This window comes from Triticum aestivum, chromosome 2B (assembly GCF_018294505.1).
Source record: "Triticum aestivum cultivar Chinese Spring chromosome 2B, IWGSC CS RefSeq v2.1, whole genome shotgun sequence".
Lineage (NCBI taxonomy): Eukaryota > Viridiplantae > Streptophyta > Magnoliopsida > Poales > Poaceae > Triticum > Triticum aestivum.
The window spans coordinates 31,792,083-31,812,242 of NC_057798.1; the positions used below are offsets into that span (position 1 = coordinate 31,792,083).

General features: G+C 43.2%; 1 protein-coding gene across 1 annotated transcript; it reads left to right on the forward strand.

The window, feature by feature from the left end:
* The first annotated feature begins 18,905 nt into the window (after window positions 1-18,905).
* Window positions 18,906-19,659, forward strand: LOC123040169 (flowering-promoting factor 1-like protein 5). The gene has a single exon (XM_044463097.1). It carries the CDS (start codon window positions 18,950-18,952, stop codon window positions 19,286-19,288), a length of 339 nt encoding a protein of 112 aa, XP_044319032.1. The 5' UTR covers window positions 18,906-18,949; the 3' UTR covers window positions 19,289-19,659.
* The last annotated feature ends 501 nt before the right edge of the window (window positions 19,660-20,160 follow it).

Sequence of the window (20,160 nt, forward strand, 5' to 3'; positions counted from 1 at the left end):
TCTCATATTGGTCAAGCATCTCTTCTCACTAGACATGCCAATAGGAGTCTTCAGCTTCGCAATGTTCTTCGAGTTCCATCTGTGACCCGTAATCTTCTTTCAGTTCCTAAACTCACACGTGATAATAATGTGCTTTGTGAATTTCACCCTTTTGATCTTTTTATTAAGGATCGGGGCACGAGGGACATTCTTCTTAGTGGGCGGTTGTGCCAGGGTCTCTACCGTCTGGAGCATCCTGGCGTCGCCCGTGTTTTCAGTGGAGTTCGGGTCTCTCCGTCACAGTGGCATGCTCGTCTTGGTCACCCGGCCACACCTATTGTCCGTCATATTTTGCGTCGTCATGAGCTTCCTAGTTTGTCTAGTAATAAAGATGTAGCAGTGTGTGATGCTTGTCAGCAGGGGAAGAGTCATCAACTTCCTTTTTCGGAGTCCAGTCGTGAGGTGAAACATCTTTAGAACTTGTGTTTTCAGATGTATGGGGTCCTGCTCAGACTTCTGTCAGTGGTCATAATTACTATATCAGTTTCGTTGATGCTTATAGTCGCTTTACCTGGCTTTACCTTATTAAACGCAAATCTGATGTGTTTGATATTTTTGTTCAGTTTCAAAAACATGTTGAACGTCTTCTCAAGCACAAAATTGTTCATGTCCAGTCGGACTGGGGGGGCGAGTATCGCAACCTCAACTCCTTCTTTCAGTCGCTTGGGATAGCTCATCGTTTAGCATGTCCACATACACATCAGCAGAATGGTTCAGTCGAACGTAAGCATCGTCATATTGTTGAAGCTGGTCTTACTCTTTTGGCCCATGCATCTGTTCCGTTTCGGTTTTGGAGTGATGCTTTCACCACTGCATGCTTTCTCATCAACCGTACTCCCACTCGTGTTTTAAACATGAAGACTCCCATTGAGGTTCTCCTTAATGAACAACCTGATTATACCTTTTTCAAGGTATTTGGGTGTGCTTGCTGGCCGCATCTTCGTCCATATAATAAGCGCAAGCTTGAGTTTCGTTCTAAGAAGTGTGTTTTTCTTGGCTATAGCTCTCTTCATAAAGGTTACAAATGTTTTCATGTTCCCACTAATCGTGTCTATATATCTCGGGACGTCGTGTTTGATGAGCATGTTTTTCCCTTTGCCAAACTTCCTGTGTCCACTGTCGAACCACCATCTCTGCATTCATCCTCTGTTGCTTCTGACCAATTTGATGATGTTGCATACTCTCCTTTGCTGTTACCTAACCATGATGCAGGAACCGGACGTGGGGCTCGTTTGGAGCTTTTGGAGGATTCACCATCATCATCACCGCCTTCTGATGGGCACGTTGATCGCCCTATGTTGCATGGCATCGATTTGCGTGCCCATGCATGGTCACCCGAAGAGCCCGTCGCGCCGAGCATCTCCACTGCTCGGTCCGTTACGCCAGCGACCGCCGAGTCTCCAGCTGCTCGGCCCTCTTCGCCAGCGGCCGCCGAGTCTTCAGCGGCTCGGCCTGTCACGCCGTCTTCGCCCGCGGCTCGGCCCGTCACGCCGTCTTCGCCTGCAGCTCGGGTCTGCGACGCTGTCCTCACGTCGCCTTCATCCGCGGATCGGCCCGCGACATCGGCCGCGCCACGGCCCACTATGCCGGGCTCGCCATCGGCCCGGTCTGTGACGCCGGAGTCGCCAGCTGCTTCGTCTGCTCTGCCGGTTTCGCCGGTGGGCCGACCTTCTTCGCCGACCGAGCCCGAGGCTACTGTGTCTGGCTCCTCGTCACCGGCTGACTCGTTAACGTCGCCGTCCTCCAGCCCGTTGCAGGCTGCTCCGTCGACCTCGGTGGTTCCTGTGTCCCGACCACATACACGCAGTCGCAGTGGCATTTTCAAACCTAAGGAACGTAAGGATGGTACGGTTGCTTGGTTGGCTGCTTGTTTGGCTGCTGCTGTTGCGGATCCATCTTCTGAGCCTCGCTCATATCAGGCTGCCCTGCGCATTCCACATTGGCGAGAGGCTATGGAGCAGGAGTTTCATGCTCTCCTTCGTAACAAGACATGGACTCTCGTTCCTCCACCACCACGGGTAAATATTATTGACTCAAAATGGGTATTCAAAGTGAAGAAGCATTCGGATGGATCTATTGAGCGTTACAAAGCGCGACTTGTTGCTCGCGGTTTTCGGCAGCGCCATGGTCTTGACTATGAGGACACCTTCAGTCCTGTCGTCAAGCCTACCACTATTCGGCTTCTTCTCTCCATTGCTGTTTCTCGTGGTTGGTCACTTCGTCAACTTGATGTGCAGAATGCTTTTCTACATGGATTTTTGGAGGAAGAGGTTTATATGAAACAGCCGCCTGGTTTCTCTGATCCTGATCGTCCTGACTATATCTGTCGTCTCTCCAAAGCACTATATGGTTTGAAGCAAGCTCCTCGTGCCTGGCATGCCCGCCTTGCCTCTGCCCTTCGTGCTCATGGGTTTGTGCCGTCCACTGCTGACACTTCATTATTTCTTCTACAGAAGCCAGAAGTCACTATGTATCTTTTGGTATATGTCGATGATATTATCCTTGTCAGCTCTTCTCAGTATGCTGCTGATGCTCTTGTCTGCTCTCTTGGTGCTGATTTTGCGGTCAAAGATCTTGGGAAGCTTCACTACTTTCTTGGAGTTGAGGTCACTTCTCGTGCTACTGGTCTTGTCCTTACGCAGAAGAAGTACTCCTTGGAGTTGTTACAAAGAGCGGGCATGCTGAAGTGCAAACCGACCACCACACCCATGTCGTCTACTGACAAGATAACAGCTGTTGATGGTGAGCTTTTGTCTCCTGCGGATGCCACAGAGTACAGGAGCATTGTTGGTGGACTTCAGTACTTGACGATCACGAGACCAGATATCTCTTATGCTGTTAACAGGGTTTGTCAGTATCTTCAGGCTCCCAGAGATACTCATTGGGCTGCTGTTAAACGCATTCTTCGTTATGTTCAGTTCACCCTGACATTTGGTATGCATATTCGGCCGACTTCCTCTCGGGTCCTTTCGGCCTTCTCTGATGCAGATTGGGCTGGTAGCCCAGATGACAGGCGATCCACGGGGGGTTATGCAGTATTCTTTGGCCCTAATTTGATCGCCTGGAGTGCTCGGAAACAGGCTACTGTGTCACGTAGCAGTACTGAAGCTGAGTACAAGGCTGTGGCTAATGCTACTGCAGAGATTATTTGGGTGCAGTCTTTGCTTCAGGAGTTGGGTTTGTCTCAACCACAGCCTCCTATTCTTTGGTGTGATAACATCGGTGCTACATACCTTTCTGCAAATCCAGTATTTCATGCCCGAACGAAACACATTGAAGTTGACTATCACGTACGGGAACGTGTATCACAGAAGCAACTCCAGATCAATTTTATCTCATCTAAGGATCAACTTGCAGACATCTTCACTAAGCCTTTACCACTGCCACAGTTTGAGGCTGGTAGGCGCAATCTTACCCTTCTCAGTTCTTTAGAAAGTGGCTAAGATTGAGGGAGGGTGTTAGACTATGTATAGCTTCTGTACCTATGTACGTATTGTAACAGAACCATTATATATAATGAGATAAGCCACCGCTAGAGGGTTGTGCTGGTTCCCAAAACTTATTGTCTTACACCGACCAGCGTGGCCTGCACATTCACGACGAACTGGTTGCGCATCTCTGACAACACATAAGGGCTGGCGGCGCCGAGGGCGCCCCACGTGCCATTGCCGTGGAGGCCCCCGGAGAAGCTGAGCTAGAGCAGCAGCACCGTAAATGCTGCTGCCGGAATCATAGTGGCGGAGCTGGAGCACGCAGATGATTGATTGTCTCTCCGATGATCGCACCATTTTAGAGCTTTCCACAAGTTTGGCATAGCAGCCCCCGCAACGTACGTACAGCGAGAGCGACTGCACTGCTTGACCAAGACCAAGACCAAGAACAGGGGGCTGCATGTCCGCGTTGACTAATCTGGTCTAGGGGCTTAGATCGATAGCAGTGCATATAGAGATCGTTACGCGCTTCCACAAGTATATCTATCTTAGCTTGGGGAAATACCTCCTAGTTCATGGGTGTATATACACCGAGGAACTGGAAAAATGTAATAATTAAAAAAAAAGTTTAAAAAGTTTAGAAGTTTTTTTTGAATAAACTTGACTTTCTTTTGCACTAATATATAATTTTCCGCCACCAAAAAACTAGTGTCGACTTCAGGGCGAATATTTTTTTGGTCAAAATAGTGTGAATAGCGTCTTGTATATAGCAATAATTGTTTTTTTTTGCTCTGAAGTCGACACTAGGTTTCTATTGGCGGAAAATTACGTACTAGTGCAGAAGAAAGTCAAGTTTATTCCAGAAAGAACTTCTAATTTTTATATTTTTTGGGTAATTATTAATTTTTTTCCATCACACAGGAACAAAACTTCTGCCCCCCGCTTAGGTTGTGCATACATACAAGCCTTAGATTAGTGGTTAGACATACCGTTATGCAAACTAATCACTCGGGTTTAATAAACAAGGGTTTGACCATTTATTGAGTATCAAGCTTGATATGTAGTGGTACTACTCATCAAGATAAAAACTTGGTACTCATTAGTAAAATCTTTGACGATCAGTGAGTACCATGCTTTGTGTCTGGTGGGACTACATTTCAAGATAAAATTGGCAGGCGCTGCATAGCTGCTTCATTGGGCTGATATTTTCGACGTCGTCACCCACATCTGCTTTGTTGGGGGTGTAGCTATCTGCCGCCACGCCTATGCACGGCACGCCTGCAGGGAGCCGGAACTAGGCCGGCCTAGTAACCACGCATTGTCATGCTGGCGTCATGCATGTTTTTTCTTCCCAATTTTATTTAACTTTTTTAGATTTTGAAATATTCTATATATATATATATATATATATATATATATATATATTACAAGAAAAAATTACATAAATTTTGAAAATGTTAATCATGCATTTGATAAATGCTAAACATGTATAGAATAAAGTGTCTGATATATATTAAAAATATAAAATGTCTAAGTATAAAATATTAATCATATGTATGAAAAATGTTTGTGGCAATTAACAAATGTCACACATTTCAAAAAATACGCACGTGACATTAAAATTTTTCTAGGATGTAAAAAATGTATGTTGCATTTCACAAAATAACCACAAGTTCCAAAAATGTGTTTGCAATGTTTTCCAAAATATTTGTTAAATGGACAAAAATGTTTGCATTGTTGAAAATATACCCTAAGGCAATAACAATTGTATTATTTATTTTCAAGTTTATAATTAAATGTTTATACTCTATGCAATAACTGATGTGGTTCTTGAATATGTGATTCAGAGGAAAACTCATAAGTACGTGTAGAGTTATAAAGGGTAAAACGTGATTCCTAGTCTTGCCTCTAGGACTAGCTCTAGTGTTTCATGATGGTCATGTTTTCCTGATCATAGGCATAAGTTAAGTGTAACAAGGATGCCGACAACTTTGAGAATATGATGTTAGATGAACAATCGTATTGAATTGAAGAAACTTGTTTGTTACGCTAAGAGATGGCATCATCACAAGTCTATAGTCTATAACACACAGAGTTAATGTATGCTCAGTTCCTTAGACCACGAGAGTATCGAGTCACTTCATACCGGACCATGCGCTTTGAGGTTGTTCCAACGTTATCTGTAACAGGGTGATCATATTGGAAACTTACAACTTCGTTGGAAATTATGACAAGGGGCAAGATAGCTTGACATTGGGATTTTCTCCTCCGACGATGGAGAGACATTCTTAGGGCTCTCTCGGTGTGACTTCATCCTTCATCGTATGGCCAGACATGGTGACTTGTTCACAGGGATACCAGAACATGACAACGAGAAAGAAGAACACAAAATTGGGAACAAGGAAACCAGTATAGTGAGGAGGAGAATAACTCAAGAGGATACCGACTTACCTCACCTCGGGTTTTGTAAAGTATCACGAAGCAAAAGGAATAGCATATGATAACCAATGGTTCACTTGAATTTCATTGTCGTGAGTATAGGGTCAACATGGATGTCCACGGTTATGCTGTTGATCATTGAACAAAAGGAAGTTTTATGCATGTCTATATTTCACGAACGTGCAGGGTCACACACCGAAGATACTTTTGATCTATTGAGTAGTAACTGAGCTATGAGTATTAGAGAATATCAGTGGAAAAGTTTCAGAGATAAAGGAATTTGTTTCAGGAGAGAACCGGAATTGTTCCGAAGAAAACAAGAGGTTTTGGAAGAAAATCGAGTAAAATGAAGGAACCGGAAAAGTTCTGGAACGCCCATCAAATACACCACATGGTCCAAAAAATTTCTAGAAGATTTTAGAACCCTTCAAAATAATCTAGAGGAGCAAATAATGAAATACATGTGCAATTTAGTAGGGATAATGAGATAGGTTCCTAAAGAAATAAATTGTTGCAGCAATGCAGATTCAAATGTGTGATTCAGTACAAGTTTGTTTCTTTCAATTATATGGATATCTTATGCTTTCACATCTTTTGTATGAAAATTGTAGTTATCAACAATTATGTCATTGACCGATCTTCCGATAAATAAACAAGTTGTACACATGATGTTGAAGAATTTGTACTGATTCAATAGTTTGTCATCCTACAATTTTTTAATATTTACTAAAAATTACTACTCTATATCGTATCACTAGCTGAACACCTGTAAAACGCATTCAATTAGCACTCGTTAATAGGATTATGAAAAGATCAATAAATTCGTCAATTGTTCAAAGACATTGCTACGAATTACAATTCAACTATAATGGCCAATATCATTGTAAGATACAACCATTACATATACTTTAAACTTCCAATACATACTGATATGTGTAAACACGCAACACCATCATTTTGATCATGGATATTAAATATTTTATTCGTACATAACCCATTGATCTACAATTTCTCCATCATTAGTTGAAGATGCAAAGGCAACATTCCTTTATTGCGGTTAAGTTTCATCAAATGCCATAACATTAGCGCTCCTTAAATAGGAATTGTAAACTGCAAGAATAAGTGCAATTCTGTATGTAGCAATAGAGATGATAAACAAACCCAAAAGAAAGATTAACATGGTAACTACCCTTGTTTAGTTTGTATTTTACTTCAATACCATCAAATTACATTGCTATCATCAGAGATGCAATTCCTAAATCTTCCCTATATTTGTCGTTATTAGAACTCAATTTAGAAGCAATAGATCACTTTTGCAGATAAACATATATAACAGAATGTACCTCTACAAGGGTGCATGAGTTAGCAGATGAAACTTCTTTGAGCATCCAAGATGATGAAAACAACTCCAAGTACTAAAGAACTTTGCAATACAGTCAAAGAATGTGCCGTGTAATTTATTAGCATATGTTTCATGCTTTTCTTTCATGTATGATGCAGTACCATTTAGACATTGTGGATCTAAAATGTTAATCTGTTTCTCCTTCATATCCTACACATAAGTTGACCTACCTTGGTGCATCGGTACACCATTTATGAACTGAAATTATTTTGCAAAACGAGAAATATACATTACAGTTTAATAGGTTAAACCAACATTTCATAGAACGGAACATATCAAAGTAAATGCCATTTTTGCAGATGTAATATCATAGTCCACATTCTTTCCAATAAACACATTTTCTATTGACTTCACCTTCGTTACATCAATCTTAGCAAAATCCAAAGTCTACATATTCTTTCAAATATAAGTTTGATAATAATATTTTTGATAAATACAGATATATTGTAACAAGAATAGTTGCAACAAATTCTGGTTTAGTGAAGATCCTTGTGTGATCCAGATCTGTCCATTTATAATGTTTGCTATCCATTTGAGATATCCTTCGAATATATGAAGTGTATACCTCATGATCCATTGTGTTTGGGAAAACTAGTTGCCATTCTATATCAGTTCCATAAAGTTCCAGATACCTCGGTTCATAATGTTTTATCCATAAGCTGTAAGAACAACGATATATAACATTCCCTTTAATATTATAAAGTATGACATCATGAAAAATATATTAAATTCCTGCAAAATTAATCTTTCTCTGTTGCAACAACTGATTCCTCGAGAGATTCTCATTGTAATTTAGTTGGCGGGTTTGACCTCATAGTATCAAACATTATATTACATTTCAGTTGAACAGAATTAACTTGTCTCTGCATAATCTCACAGTCAGATGAATCACCAAAATCAACATGATGTGCTCGAGTGATCTCAATTTCTTTGTAATGTCGGTTAACTTTCTTGTACAAAGTCTAAACCAAAACGGTAAACATTTTGGTCCATAGTTGGCATACTTGATGTATCAGAATTGTCAACATCATCCTGACCAATTTCGATACTTAGATTTTTACTTGGATCATACTTAGTAACTGATGTCTCAGCATTTAAACATGAAATACAAGAATTACGTAAGATAATATAATTGTTAATAGAGTAAGTAATAATTATAGCTCAGAAGACTCTTACCATCTTTCACCCTTATCGTATACTTTCCCCTTCGATCGTTCCCTCGATATTGGGTATCGTTTTGTCCATAAATTTTCTCTTAAAACCAGTTGCATCATTACAAGTAGAACCTTCATCTGTATATCGAGCAAATAATGAATCACAATTATGGGAAGAGACTAAAATCAACAGTGATTGAACAAATATTACCTTCTGATCTTGCAACATTGCCACTGACAATAGAAACTTGCTGCAAAATACTTGGCTGATTTTCATTATCTAAGACAATGAAGTAAGATACATATCAATGAACGATAATGGTGAAAGGGAAGTATAATACATAATCCATTTATTTTGCTAATCCCTGTCACTTTGTTTGATCGTTCATGCAAACATGGATCATACCTCTTTGGGTGCAACACTTGCAAGTTTTTTTTAACAATAAGAACACTATGTCTATAAAGTAAATATCTCCTCTAATTATATCATCCTTCTTCATATTCCATTGATGAATTCTTTTAGCATGCCTCAATTTGAATTGTTGTGTTTAACATTTGATGAGGGTAAGCAAAACTGCATGTTCTTTCAAGCAGCTTCAGGTATTTTGATATCCGCATTGTTCTTCAGTGATTCTTTAGATGAAATATGACCAACATATCAAACTATGTGTGATTTCGCTGGAACCATTGCCTTTTGGAATTTTCGTTAAAAAATTGGTTGGCTTCTTCTCAATGATGCTCCTTAGTTTTTTTTTTGTGGGTGACAATGATGTTCCTCATATAACATACAAAGGTCAGGTCTTTCAATCTACAAAGTGGCGTAAAATACAGATTCTTGATTAATTAAAACAACATTTAATGCGAAAAAATATTTGAAAAACACACTACATACCGTGCTTGCATTATACATATCCAACGCTATTTTCTATAGCTAATGGAACTTAAATAACCTTCTACATACATATCTAAGTACATGTATCATTATTCTCGATATAATAACCCATATTCGAGACTTCATTGTACAAGTATTTAGTAACTACGTGATCCGAATTATTCTAAGCATATAAGACAATACATGTGCTATGTGCTGTAAGTTTTAGTTTCCTTAATTAAATTAATCGCTTAAGTTCCACTGTCTGTAACTAACATTCGAAGAACATGCAGTTTATTAGGCAGCACAATTTTTCCTAAGAAAAACATTTGAAGAAGATCCAAGATATATACAACATCGACTAACCTCTGTTAGATAATCTTATGGAATTAGTTTTTGTCTACAGCAGTGCTGATAGAACTCAAGATTACTAAGAAGAGAAGCAGAGGGTGTTTGAACAACACAGAGTCTAAAAGAAGCACACACTGAACGCATCCGTGACGGGTATAACCTTTTAGTAGAGACTTTTAATAGGAACTGTTCACCAAATATCTATACCTCCTATAACGGTCCCACAGAAATAAGTATAATACTTTACCTTTACCACGTTAATACATATTTATATGAACTGCCATACGAAGCTGAATATAAGAAATACCCAGACAGATGTGCAAATCTTGGCATAGATCGGCGGCCCACAATCTTCATGTCCTCACACCTGCATGCCAAAATCCCCTCCCTTGCAGAGTGTCTTGATAAAATGAACTTGGCAAAAACTTCGCCGAGTTAGTTTCGGTCATTGCCAAGTGCTCGCGGACCCGGCGAAGTTGCCAATTCCGATAGTGTGTTCCAAATAAACATAAATAAAAAACCATCTTGTCATGGCTCGTCCTGCATGATAGAGTGTGGATGGCCGACAGATTAACACGGAGGGGGTGGCCAAATTGTGGTCTTTGCCAATTATGTAAGAGAGCACCGCCACCACCCTATCAGAATTTGGTACGTGATCACCGACTGGCTTGGGATGCAATCTCAGTCTAGCGATTGGGTTGCTTTCCCTTCGGTGGCTATGTGGTGGAACGGCTGTGCTGGGCTGGTAGGAGCGAACCGGAAGGCATTCACTTCTTTGAAGATGCTAGTAAGCTGGGCAATATAAAATGAGAGGAATGCGAGAGTGTAACAAAGCCTCCCTGCCCACCCATATGGCTGCGTCGATTAGGGAGGAGGCGAAACTCTGGGTACTCGCAGGGGCTAAAAATTTGGGTAATTTTATGCCGGGAGAGTAATACCTTTCTATATTTCTGGCCTTTGTGGCCATGTACCAAACATATTATGTTCCCTCTTCTTAATTAATGAGATGAGGCAAAATTTTTGCCTTCATATAAAAAACACAATGATACGCAGGTGCCTGTGCTGCCCGAGAATTAATTCCATCGCCCCCACCAAAAGATGTTTACCATGCAGTTTTGCTACGACTCTCAGTTGGAAAATGTAGACACCCGGAAAGCTCAAAGTATAGCTAGGATCCGTTGTGAATATATCAATGGATAAAAAGTGGCCCAGATATATTCAAGCTAGATGATACTTGTATCATGTCATGATACTGTACATATCTTAACAAATGAGATTCTACTATGAGCCATACAAAAACAACAAATAAGGTAACCTAACATACCAGCATATAATATTATCTGTTATGAACGTAGTATGATACATCAGTACTGTATGCATGATTTTTGCGGAAAAATATAACGGAGGAACGCTAGACGAGAAGGGCCGTGGAAGCTGGTAGTCCACACAACCCCTGCCCCCGCGTCGCCCGCAACAGGTGACACGAGGGAAACCTTCGTCGCCGCTGGTAGCCTTCCTCCGCCAGTGCCCCCCTGCATCGCCGCCGCCGGACGGCTGACCGGCGAAGCCGCGTCGCGCCCAGGGATGGCGGCGGCGGGGCTGTTTCATCCTTCCCCTCCCGCAGGACACCCCCCACCGCCAACAACCCCTCCGCCGCCATCGCCTCGCCGTGCCACCGCCATCGGCGGGCCGGCCAGTGTCGCCGCGCCTCGCATGAGGATGGGGGCGGCTAGGCGGCGTCATTCCCTTCATGCTGCCTCCAACTGATGCCGTGTTCGTGCTACCTATCCGGCGAGGTGGCGTGGTCGTGCCCGTCGTGCACCTCCCCCCGTCCGCCTCTTTCCCCTGCTGGCGCAGCTTCTTTCTTGCTGCTGTTCGCTTGGGTGTGCGAGGGCTCGTGTGGAGGTCATAGGCTGGCCAAGGCTCGGTCTTGCCCCGTGTTGCATACCACCCTTCATCTCCGACGGCGTCTGCTTCTAGTTATGGCGGCGACCTCTGCCCGTGTGTGGTTAAGGTGTTGTTTTGGGGAGCGGGCTGAAGTTTCGCGACGGGTCCTTCCCGACACTGCTCCGGTCCCAGCGGCCACAGACTCACGTTCTCAGGCGTTCATGGCCTGCCGGCGTCCCTACCTGCGTGATTTCGGCCCCGACACTCCGGTCGCTGGGACCCCTTCCAGCGTCTTCGGTTTGCCGGTGTTCTGGCGGCTCCGCCTCTGGCAGCTGGGAGCTACGCTCCCTTCCAGCTCGTCGGCGGTGCCGGTCACCATCCCACCCTCGATGCCGGCTTTCTACCATGCTGCCTTCCCGACCCTATCGACACCCACGGCATGTCGTTTCCAAAGCTCGTGTTCTTTTGGCAGCAGGTGCAGCCCGGCCAACTCCGTGCTGGGATGGTGGTCGACCTGCCGATTGTCTTTCTCATCTTTGGATCCTGATCTGGCGGCTATGGGATTGTTCGGACTAAGGCCAGGAAAAATCCATGTTCGGCTTGCCGATGCTGGCAGGGGCGAAACTCGTGAGTGTCGTTTCCCTTCCTGGAGGCGCTGCCATGGCCTTTATCCGTGCCCCTCTTCGAGCATTGGGGGAAACCCTAGGTCCGGTTCTTCGGATCGGATGGCGGCGGCGTCACGACGTCACACCCCTTCTTGAAGGCGTTATCTTGTTCGCTCTTGCGGTGTCCCCGGTGTTGGATTTTGAAATGTTCGACGTCGTGCTTATTGGGCCTGCTTCTCTGTTTAGGATTGTGGGTGTAGTTGTGTCATTTCGCATGTTCGGGTTGAGCACCTCTTATCTCTCTGCTCCGGGTTCTATGATTATGCCTCTTTGCGTTCATGCCATGTGTTGTACCCTTTATTGTACTCATTTTCTTTCTTCTATCAAAAAAAAAGATACGCAAGGTTTACGTATTCGTGATTTTTTTGGAAAAAACATATGCATAACACTACAATATTTCTCAGGGTCACCAGCCCAGATGTGGACTGGACATATGCATAATATTAATATTGATGTATGATATGCATTGCTGACCAGCCAATAACGTGCACTGGGCATACACGCTGTGTCACGTCGCGCAGGGAGAGATTTGGCATACAGCAATCCCGATTTGGCATGCGCATATCCCCACGTGCTGCGTACGTCAATTGGAAATCATGCCCTTGCTCGGAGTGGCCAAATTGCCTTCACGTGCCTACAGCACCCTGGACCGTGATCCTGTACATTCGTCGGTACACGGAACGCTATTATTGCTCGTCGCCTTTCTTTATTATTGGCGCCAAAATCTGGTTGCCACTGAAGGCCCATGTAGGTGTCCTCGCATTATTGGCCCCTACTGTTCAGTGCGGCGACAACAACGAGCACCGACTATTTTAGCGCGGACACCTATTTTCTAAAAAAACTTTCAATATATTCACCTTCAATTATGTTAGTACAACGAAAACCATGCATAATAAAAATTACATATGAATTCATAGACCATCTAGCAATGAATACAAGCACTGAAGCGAGCCAAAGACGCGCCGCCATCATCGCCCCTCTTTCACCGAAGCCGGACAAACCTTCTTGTAGTATACAGTCGGGAAGTTGTCGTGCTAAGACCCGATAGGATCAGCGCACCAGAGCAGCAAGCGCCGCCGATGAAGAGTTGCATAGATCGGAACCTGAAGACACACAAACGTAGATGAACAACGACGAGGTCCATGCAGATCCATAAAAACAGTTCCACCGCACATACCGTCACACGCCCCCCAATGGTGCTAGACGCGCAACCTCAATCACCTCATGCACGCAGCACATATATACACATATGGCCTGTTCATTCGCATCAAGTTTAATCAAACTCGGATTATCATACTTTGATTCTGGCATCTCAAAGAGTTTGCATAAATGGGGAGTAGAAAGTCATTCTTTTTATTGTTAACCCCCTTTCTTGCAACACATCATAATTGCAAAGGTAATTTCCACAATAATTTATTCTGAAGGTATGGTCACCGCATGCTACATATTTGTAAGCATGGCACTCTCATTGTTGGCTTGAACCCGTTTAGTTTCATTAAGTAACATCCAGACACTTGTTCATAAAACATAATGTAATATTTCCTCCGTGTCATCTATCTCACAAGTCACAACCCTTGTTGTAAGATGCATTGATCTCGTCACGAGCATCTGCACACTGTAATTCAAGATGGGTTTCACCATTACAATTTCGGCAAGAAATTGGATATGAGAAACATAACATAAATGCACATTTATCGAATAATTTTGTCAATTCCCACATATTCAAAGAAGCCATATGTTCATCAGTGCGCGTTTCAAATAATTTCACAAAATTACAAACAGAAGTAGTAGTTGTGAGAAGGTGGTCAAACCATTGGTTCTCCTCTTCTTCCTTGATGCATTCTTCTTGTGAGCTCACCTATTCATGCATATCATCTTGTGTTTTTTTATCATCGGAAAGATGTCCTTGACAATAATAATTTCTAGCATTCACAAAACCATACATCTAGTCAAGCAATTCATCCTTCCTTCGAGCTTGACCAACTTCAATCCTGCAGACAATTTTCATGCACTTGAGGATAACACATACCGTGATTTTCTAGGTGGCATTTATCTTACTACTGTTGTGGTGTGCTACCACCTTGTCATATGTATTTGTGCACTGAAAGTCATGGTATAACACAGACTGGCAACTTCTGCAAGCAACTTGATACCAAGAACATAGCATAAATGCACATTTATTTAACATTTGCAGTGGTTATTTTTTTCGAAACAAAGGGAAAAGACTTGCCTCATTCATCAATAAAGGATATGATTTTTAGAGTACAAGTTAATGGCTCCACATCATAGCACGCCCGACAACCAAAGAAACAACATAGAACATAGAAGTGGGAGGTGGGCATGCGTGAATTTGCTCATTCTCTTCTTCTTCTCGATGCTTTCCTTTTCTTCTAAGCATACTTGCTCATCGAAGTTCTATTGTTCTTTGTGATCCCCATTATTTTGCTGCATGTTAATTCCATAAATATTTAATTCATGATATCTTACCAATTCTTGCAGCCACTCTTCACCATTTTGCATCCTTTCCTTTATCTTCCTGTGAGCACTGCAAGAATTTTTTTGCTTGCAAGATGGATGAAATGTGTTCTTGTTCATTGACAACTAATGCATTATCACAAAAATTATCTACAAAAAAAGTATGGATAGATTGCTACTCAATGTAATTTGTATCAAGGATAGCATCTCTAATCTTCATTGCCTTTATGTAATGTAGAACCTTATCGACACCTGCAAGAAGTGCAAATTGCAGGACCTCCATACTTGTATTGATATCATAGGTCCTCTTTGGATCCACACTCTGTGCATGATGCGAGATATGAATGAAATATAAGGGATGAGTATCTTTTTACCAATTCTATCAACCTTTTCAATTTTGCTCGATCAACAGCCAAAAACTGTAGACTCTTGTATCTCTTTTCCTTCATCGCTATTTCCATATGTTCTTGGATAGTCATCTCAGAAGGCATGTTTAGCGCTTTTTTCTTTTTGACTGAAGGAAAAGCCTAAAAGATAAATAACAACTAACAACATAAGCAATGTGTGAGCGGGAAGGTAATAACATAGATCTTTTGCTCCCCGGCAATATCGCCAGAAAAGCTCGTTAACCTGCAAGGGCACATGGCTATTACAATTCGCGGTAAGTAGAGTATGTCAATCCCACATTGAGCAATTGCACAGGCAACTACCAACCATGCAGCTACACTTACGTGGCTACGTTCACACCGAGAGTGTTCTCTAGAAATAGTCTATTCATCGGCTGTTAGCAAAAATGATAATAAGGTTGATTTTATCTAAACAACTATGCGGAGGTAAAAACATAAATAAAACAAGGGCCAATTCCAGTTCTGCCCCTAACTCGAACCCACTACTCAGTTTTGCCCCTAATTTTTAGGTATGCTCACTTTTGCCCCTCCGCCGTTAGTGTCACTTATAGAAATGCCCTTTTGCACCGTTACCGTCCAGTCAAAGGACTTTGACCACCCAGAAAAAAATAGCAAAAAAAATCAAAAAAATCTGAATTTTTGTGGGATCGAAGATAGTCATGTCCGCAAGGCGCGTGCAAATTTGTGTGCCGTTCGGACACCCTGAGAGCTCGTGGCAAAGGAAATCATAAATTTTGTACGCATGTGAACAGTAAATTCGAAAAAATAGAAAAAAAATCAAAAAATATGAAATTTTGGGGAACTGAAGATACTTAGGTGCACAAGATGTGTGCACATTTTTGTTGTGTTTGGACATCGTATGAGCCCGTACGAGCTCGTAGGAGCTAAACTTTATTTTTTTTCTCCGCGAGCTCCTACGATGTCCAAACACAACAAAAATGTGCACACATCTTGTGCACTTAAGTATATTCAGTTCCCCAAAATTTCATATTTTTTTGATTTTTTTCTATTTTTTCGAATTTATTGTTCACATGCGTACAAAATTTATGATTTCCTTTGCCACGAGCTCTCAGGGTGTCCGAACGGCACACAAATTTGCACGCGCCTTGCGGACATGACTATCTTCGATCCCACAAAATTTCAGATTTTTTTGATTTTTTTTTGCTATTTTTTTCTGGGTGGTCAAAGTTATTTGACCAGACGGTAACGTCGCAAAAGGGCATTTTTATAAGTGACACTAACAGCGGAGGGGCAAAACTGAGCATACCTAAAAATTAGGGGCAAAACTGAGTAGTGGGTTCGAGTTAAGGGCATAGATGTAAATGTCCCATAAAACAACACATACAATTAAAAGCTGGCGCTTGAGTAGTAGGGCATTCTCGAGGTGTTCCGAGTGGTCACTACTCGTATGTTCTATGAATACTAAGCCACTTCACATGTTCCTCTTTGTGGGCGGACCAAGGTAAAGATATGTGCATACATGCGGCAGCCTCGTATCACATCGCCACGACGGTTCTTCTCCACTCCGGTTTTCAATTGGTGATTAAAGGGGAAGTTCCCTGTGGACGCAAGCTAAAAGAGATCTCCGTTTATCCCATGTTGCAACGATTCGGGAAGAAGGGGGGGGGGGGGGGGGTAGGCTCTGTCATTAATCTCACTCCTCAACCAGCCGGGTCGCCAACAGTAATAACATTCCATCCAAAATTGTCATATGTCATATGTTCGACTTCACCAAACTTAAAGAAGGGTACTAACATAATCATTTAAAGACAATAGGTACTAGTAGAAACTAGAGTTCATCTTATTCCCCAAGAACTAAATAAATTACTCAAACATGGTGGTGGAATACAAAGAGGTTAGGAACAAATGACAAGCTAACACGAAGATCAAGATGGAGAGAGTCATGCTAACTGTAAAGAAGAGGGCGGTCGACCCTCCGACCGACACCGGACGTGGGAAGCGCCTCCTTCCTCCTCCCTTCCTTTTCTTGACCCTGTTTTATGGTGGAGTTTGCTGCTATGGAGGTGTGGCGGCAGGATATGGAGCTTGTTGACGATGAAAGACGAATAATGTGGCGTGGCTAGGGTTGGAGGACTTCATATAGGAGCCTCATAGGGTGCCCTTTGTTCATGTGTCTTCCTCCCCTTCATACAAAAGTTCTAGGGCAGCCAAATCCACACCAAATAGAAGCCTTGGTTGCTAAGAATCTCGTAAAAATGGTGATGAAATTTGAGAAAAATCGTAGTAGTTATGGCACATTTAAGAAGCTATCATAGTCAGGTACGACCGCTCGTACCAGACGCCGTCTTGCGCTCTGGAAGTTTCGGGTGCTTGGGTGTTTTGGTCGCCAATTCTTTATACGAACTCCGATTTTGACATTCTTTGGCTCGTAGGATTGCTAGTGGAAAACCCGGGCCTTGGATCGTAAATTTTGACACTCTTATAAATGAAAAAAATATCAAGTACTCCAGAGGGACTTAATTGGCTGCTTGGAACTTCTCCGATTTGACACCCAACTTAGTTCTTTTGATGTCCCAAATCCATGAATGTGTCAACGGACCTACAAAGACCCCAAAACAAAGAAAACCTAACAAAAACTAAATAACAATAAAAATTATGCAACGACACATGGTTAAAAAAGGTAAATACCGAAAACTATGCATTGGGGACGTGTATAAGTGTTGGATGAATATGATATGAGTGCTTTTGGCACTAAAATATACTCTAAAAAGTATGTATACATTTCACTCATCAGCATCTAGGCCCTAGGCACCGCCACTGCACCCACCTGCGGCCGTGCTCGTGCCTGAGACCTACTTGTGGGTGGCGTGTTGCCAACCAACGTATTGTGCCCGCCCATTTGACTGGGCATGATGGAGGAGGAGCGGCATCCCCTCTACGAGCGGGAGGGTCGTGCAGTGGCGGGCGAGCGGGAGGCCGCAGAGCGCGTCATGCAGGTGAGTGTAGCCTCGGATGCGGCGTTGGCGACGTACCAACAGTCCTTCCCCTGCGTGGAGGCGCCGACATTTGTCGACCTGAGCGAGGAGACGAATGACGGCGACGCCTAGGGCTGCAGGCTGCGGTATTTCTCTAAGTTTTATCTACTGTTTTAATTAAGTTTTAATGTAAGTGGACTATAAGCGGCGTGTTTTATCTATTATAAGCATATAATTTTAAATGTTTTATTTTGCATTAACTTTTTAAAAGTTTCAAATTTGTTGGCTTCGTTGGACGCATCTAAGGCAAGCCGGACAGCTCCGGATATTTTGGTCTGCCTTGCGGATCCAAACGAATAAAAAGCAGACGAAAACCGCGTCGGCCGGTCGGAGGTTGGTGACCAGCATAGATGTTGGCTGGAAATACAAGCTTGGATATATGTGGCAGCCACACGCTGGCAGTCACGTCGCGCAGGGACAGATTTGGCGTACAGCAATCTTGATTTGGCATCCCGCATAGCCCCACGTGGTGCGAGCTCCAATTGGAAATCATGCCGTTGCCGGGAGCGACCAATTGAGGTGTCGTCCTCAACCGTAACCCTGTACATCTGTCGGCACACGGAACACTATTATTGATCGCCGACTTGCCTTATTATTGGACCCAAAATCTGGCAGCAGCAGGAGAGAGATAACCAGCCTGCTGCTGCTGCCCCTGCCTCCACGTGAAGTCCCAGTGTCCTCGCATGCATTATTGGCACCCACTATTCAGTGGGACGACAACAACGATCACAAACTATTTTAGCGCGCACGCAGCACATATACATATACCCATATAGGAGTACCACTCTCTCTAGCCACGCAGGGCAAAGAAAGACCGACATATACTTCATCGATGGCGGCGGGGGGTGTGTGGGTGTTCCGAAAGGACGCGGTGATGGAGCTGCAGAGCGCGGCCGGAGGGTCGCCAACGGGCCAGGGCGTCGGCGGCCACAAGGCGCTGGTGTACCTGCCGGCTAACGAGCCCATGCGGTCGCTGGAGGCGCTGGAGCGGCGGCTGGGGTCGCTGGGTTGGGAGCGCTACTACGAAAACGGAGACATCGTGCAGCTCCACCGGCGCGACGGCGGCGTCGACCTCATCGCCCTCCTGCGTGACTTTACGCGGTTCCGCTCCACCCACATGTACGACATCGTCGTCAAGAACCGACACCACTTCAAGGACGTCGACCTCTAGGCATGCATGATACTTCCTCCGTCCGAAAATACTTGTCATCAAAGTGGAGAAAATGAGTTGTATCTGAGACTAAAATACGTTGAGATACATCCCTTTTTATCCATTTTGATCATAAGTATTTCCGGGCCGAGGGAGTGCATTATTTACGTACCCCCTCCGTCTCAAAATAAGTGTCTCAATTTGTACTAACTCCAGTATAAAATTGTATTAAGCCTCAGACACTTATTTTGGGACGGAGGTACTACTTACTTTCCCCGGTCATGCTAGCAAGCCTGTTCTGCAAATAAGCGCACACGCATAATGATGTGCCTTGTGTATGTCGTCTCTGAATTACTCCTAGCTAGTGTGAGCGTTTTGTATTTTTGATTGAATCTCGGATGTGTTTGTTAACTTTTGCTTGCATGGTCGTACTTGTTTGTTTACCAAAAACCACAAATTTCAAAATTTCTGACTGTGCATGAATAGCCACGAGTAACTTTACGTGCCCAGCTGGCAGCATCCACATGCTGGTCCCTCTTATCTCCTCTTTTCACGTGGAAGATAAGAAGATAAAAGTTACTCAGACCAACTAGTTAATGAAATTAACAGCTTAAATTTTGTATATGCTCTTACCTCTCAAGTAAAAAAAGCAGTTAAGAGGAACCATGTTAAAATTTGCCCCACATGTTGATGCATCCAGCTAAAAATGGCTGAAAAGGAGCAGGGCCTCTAGAGGAGCATTGCTAAGGGAATGTTTGGTAGCTCTCCATCTCTGGACTCCTCCAACTCTAGGCGTGGAGCTGGGTTGACCAACTCTACCCTCGGAGCTCCACGTTAATCCACATTCTTGAAAATATCTTAACCATTCTTTATCATTCGATCTATGTAATTGA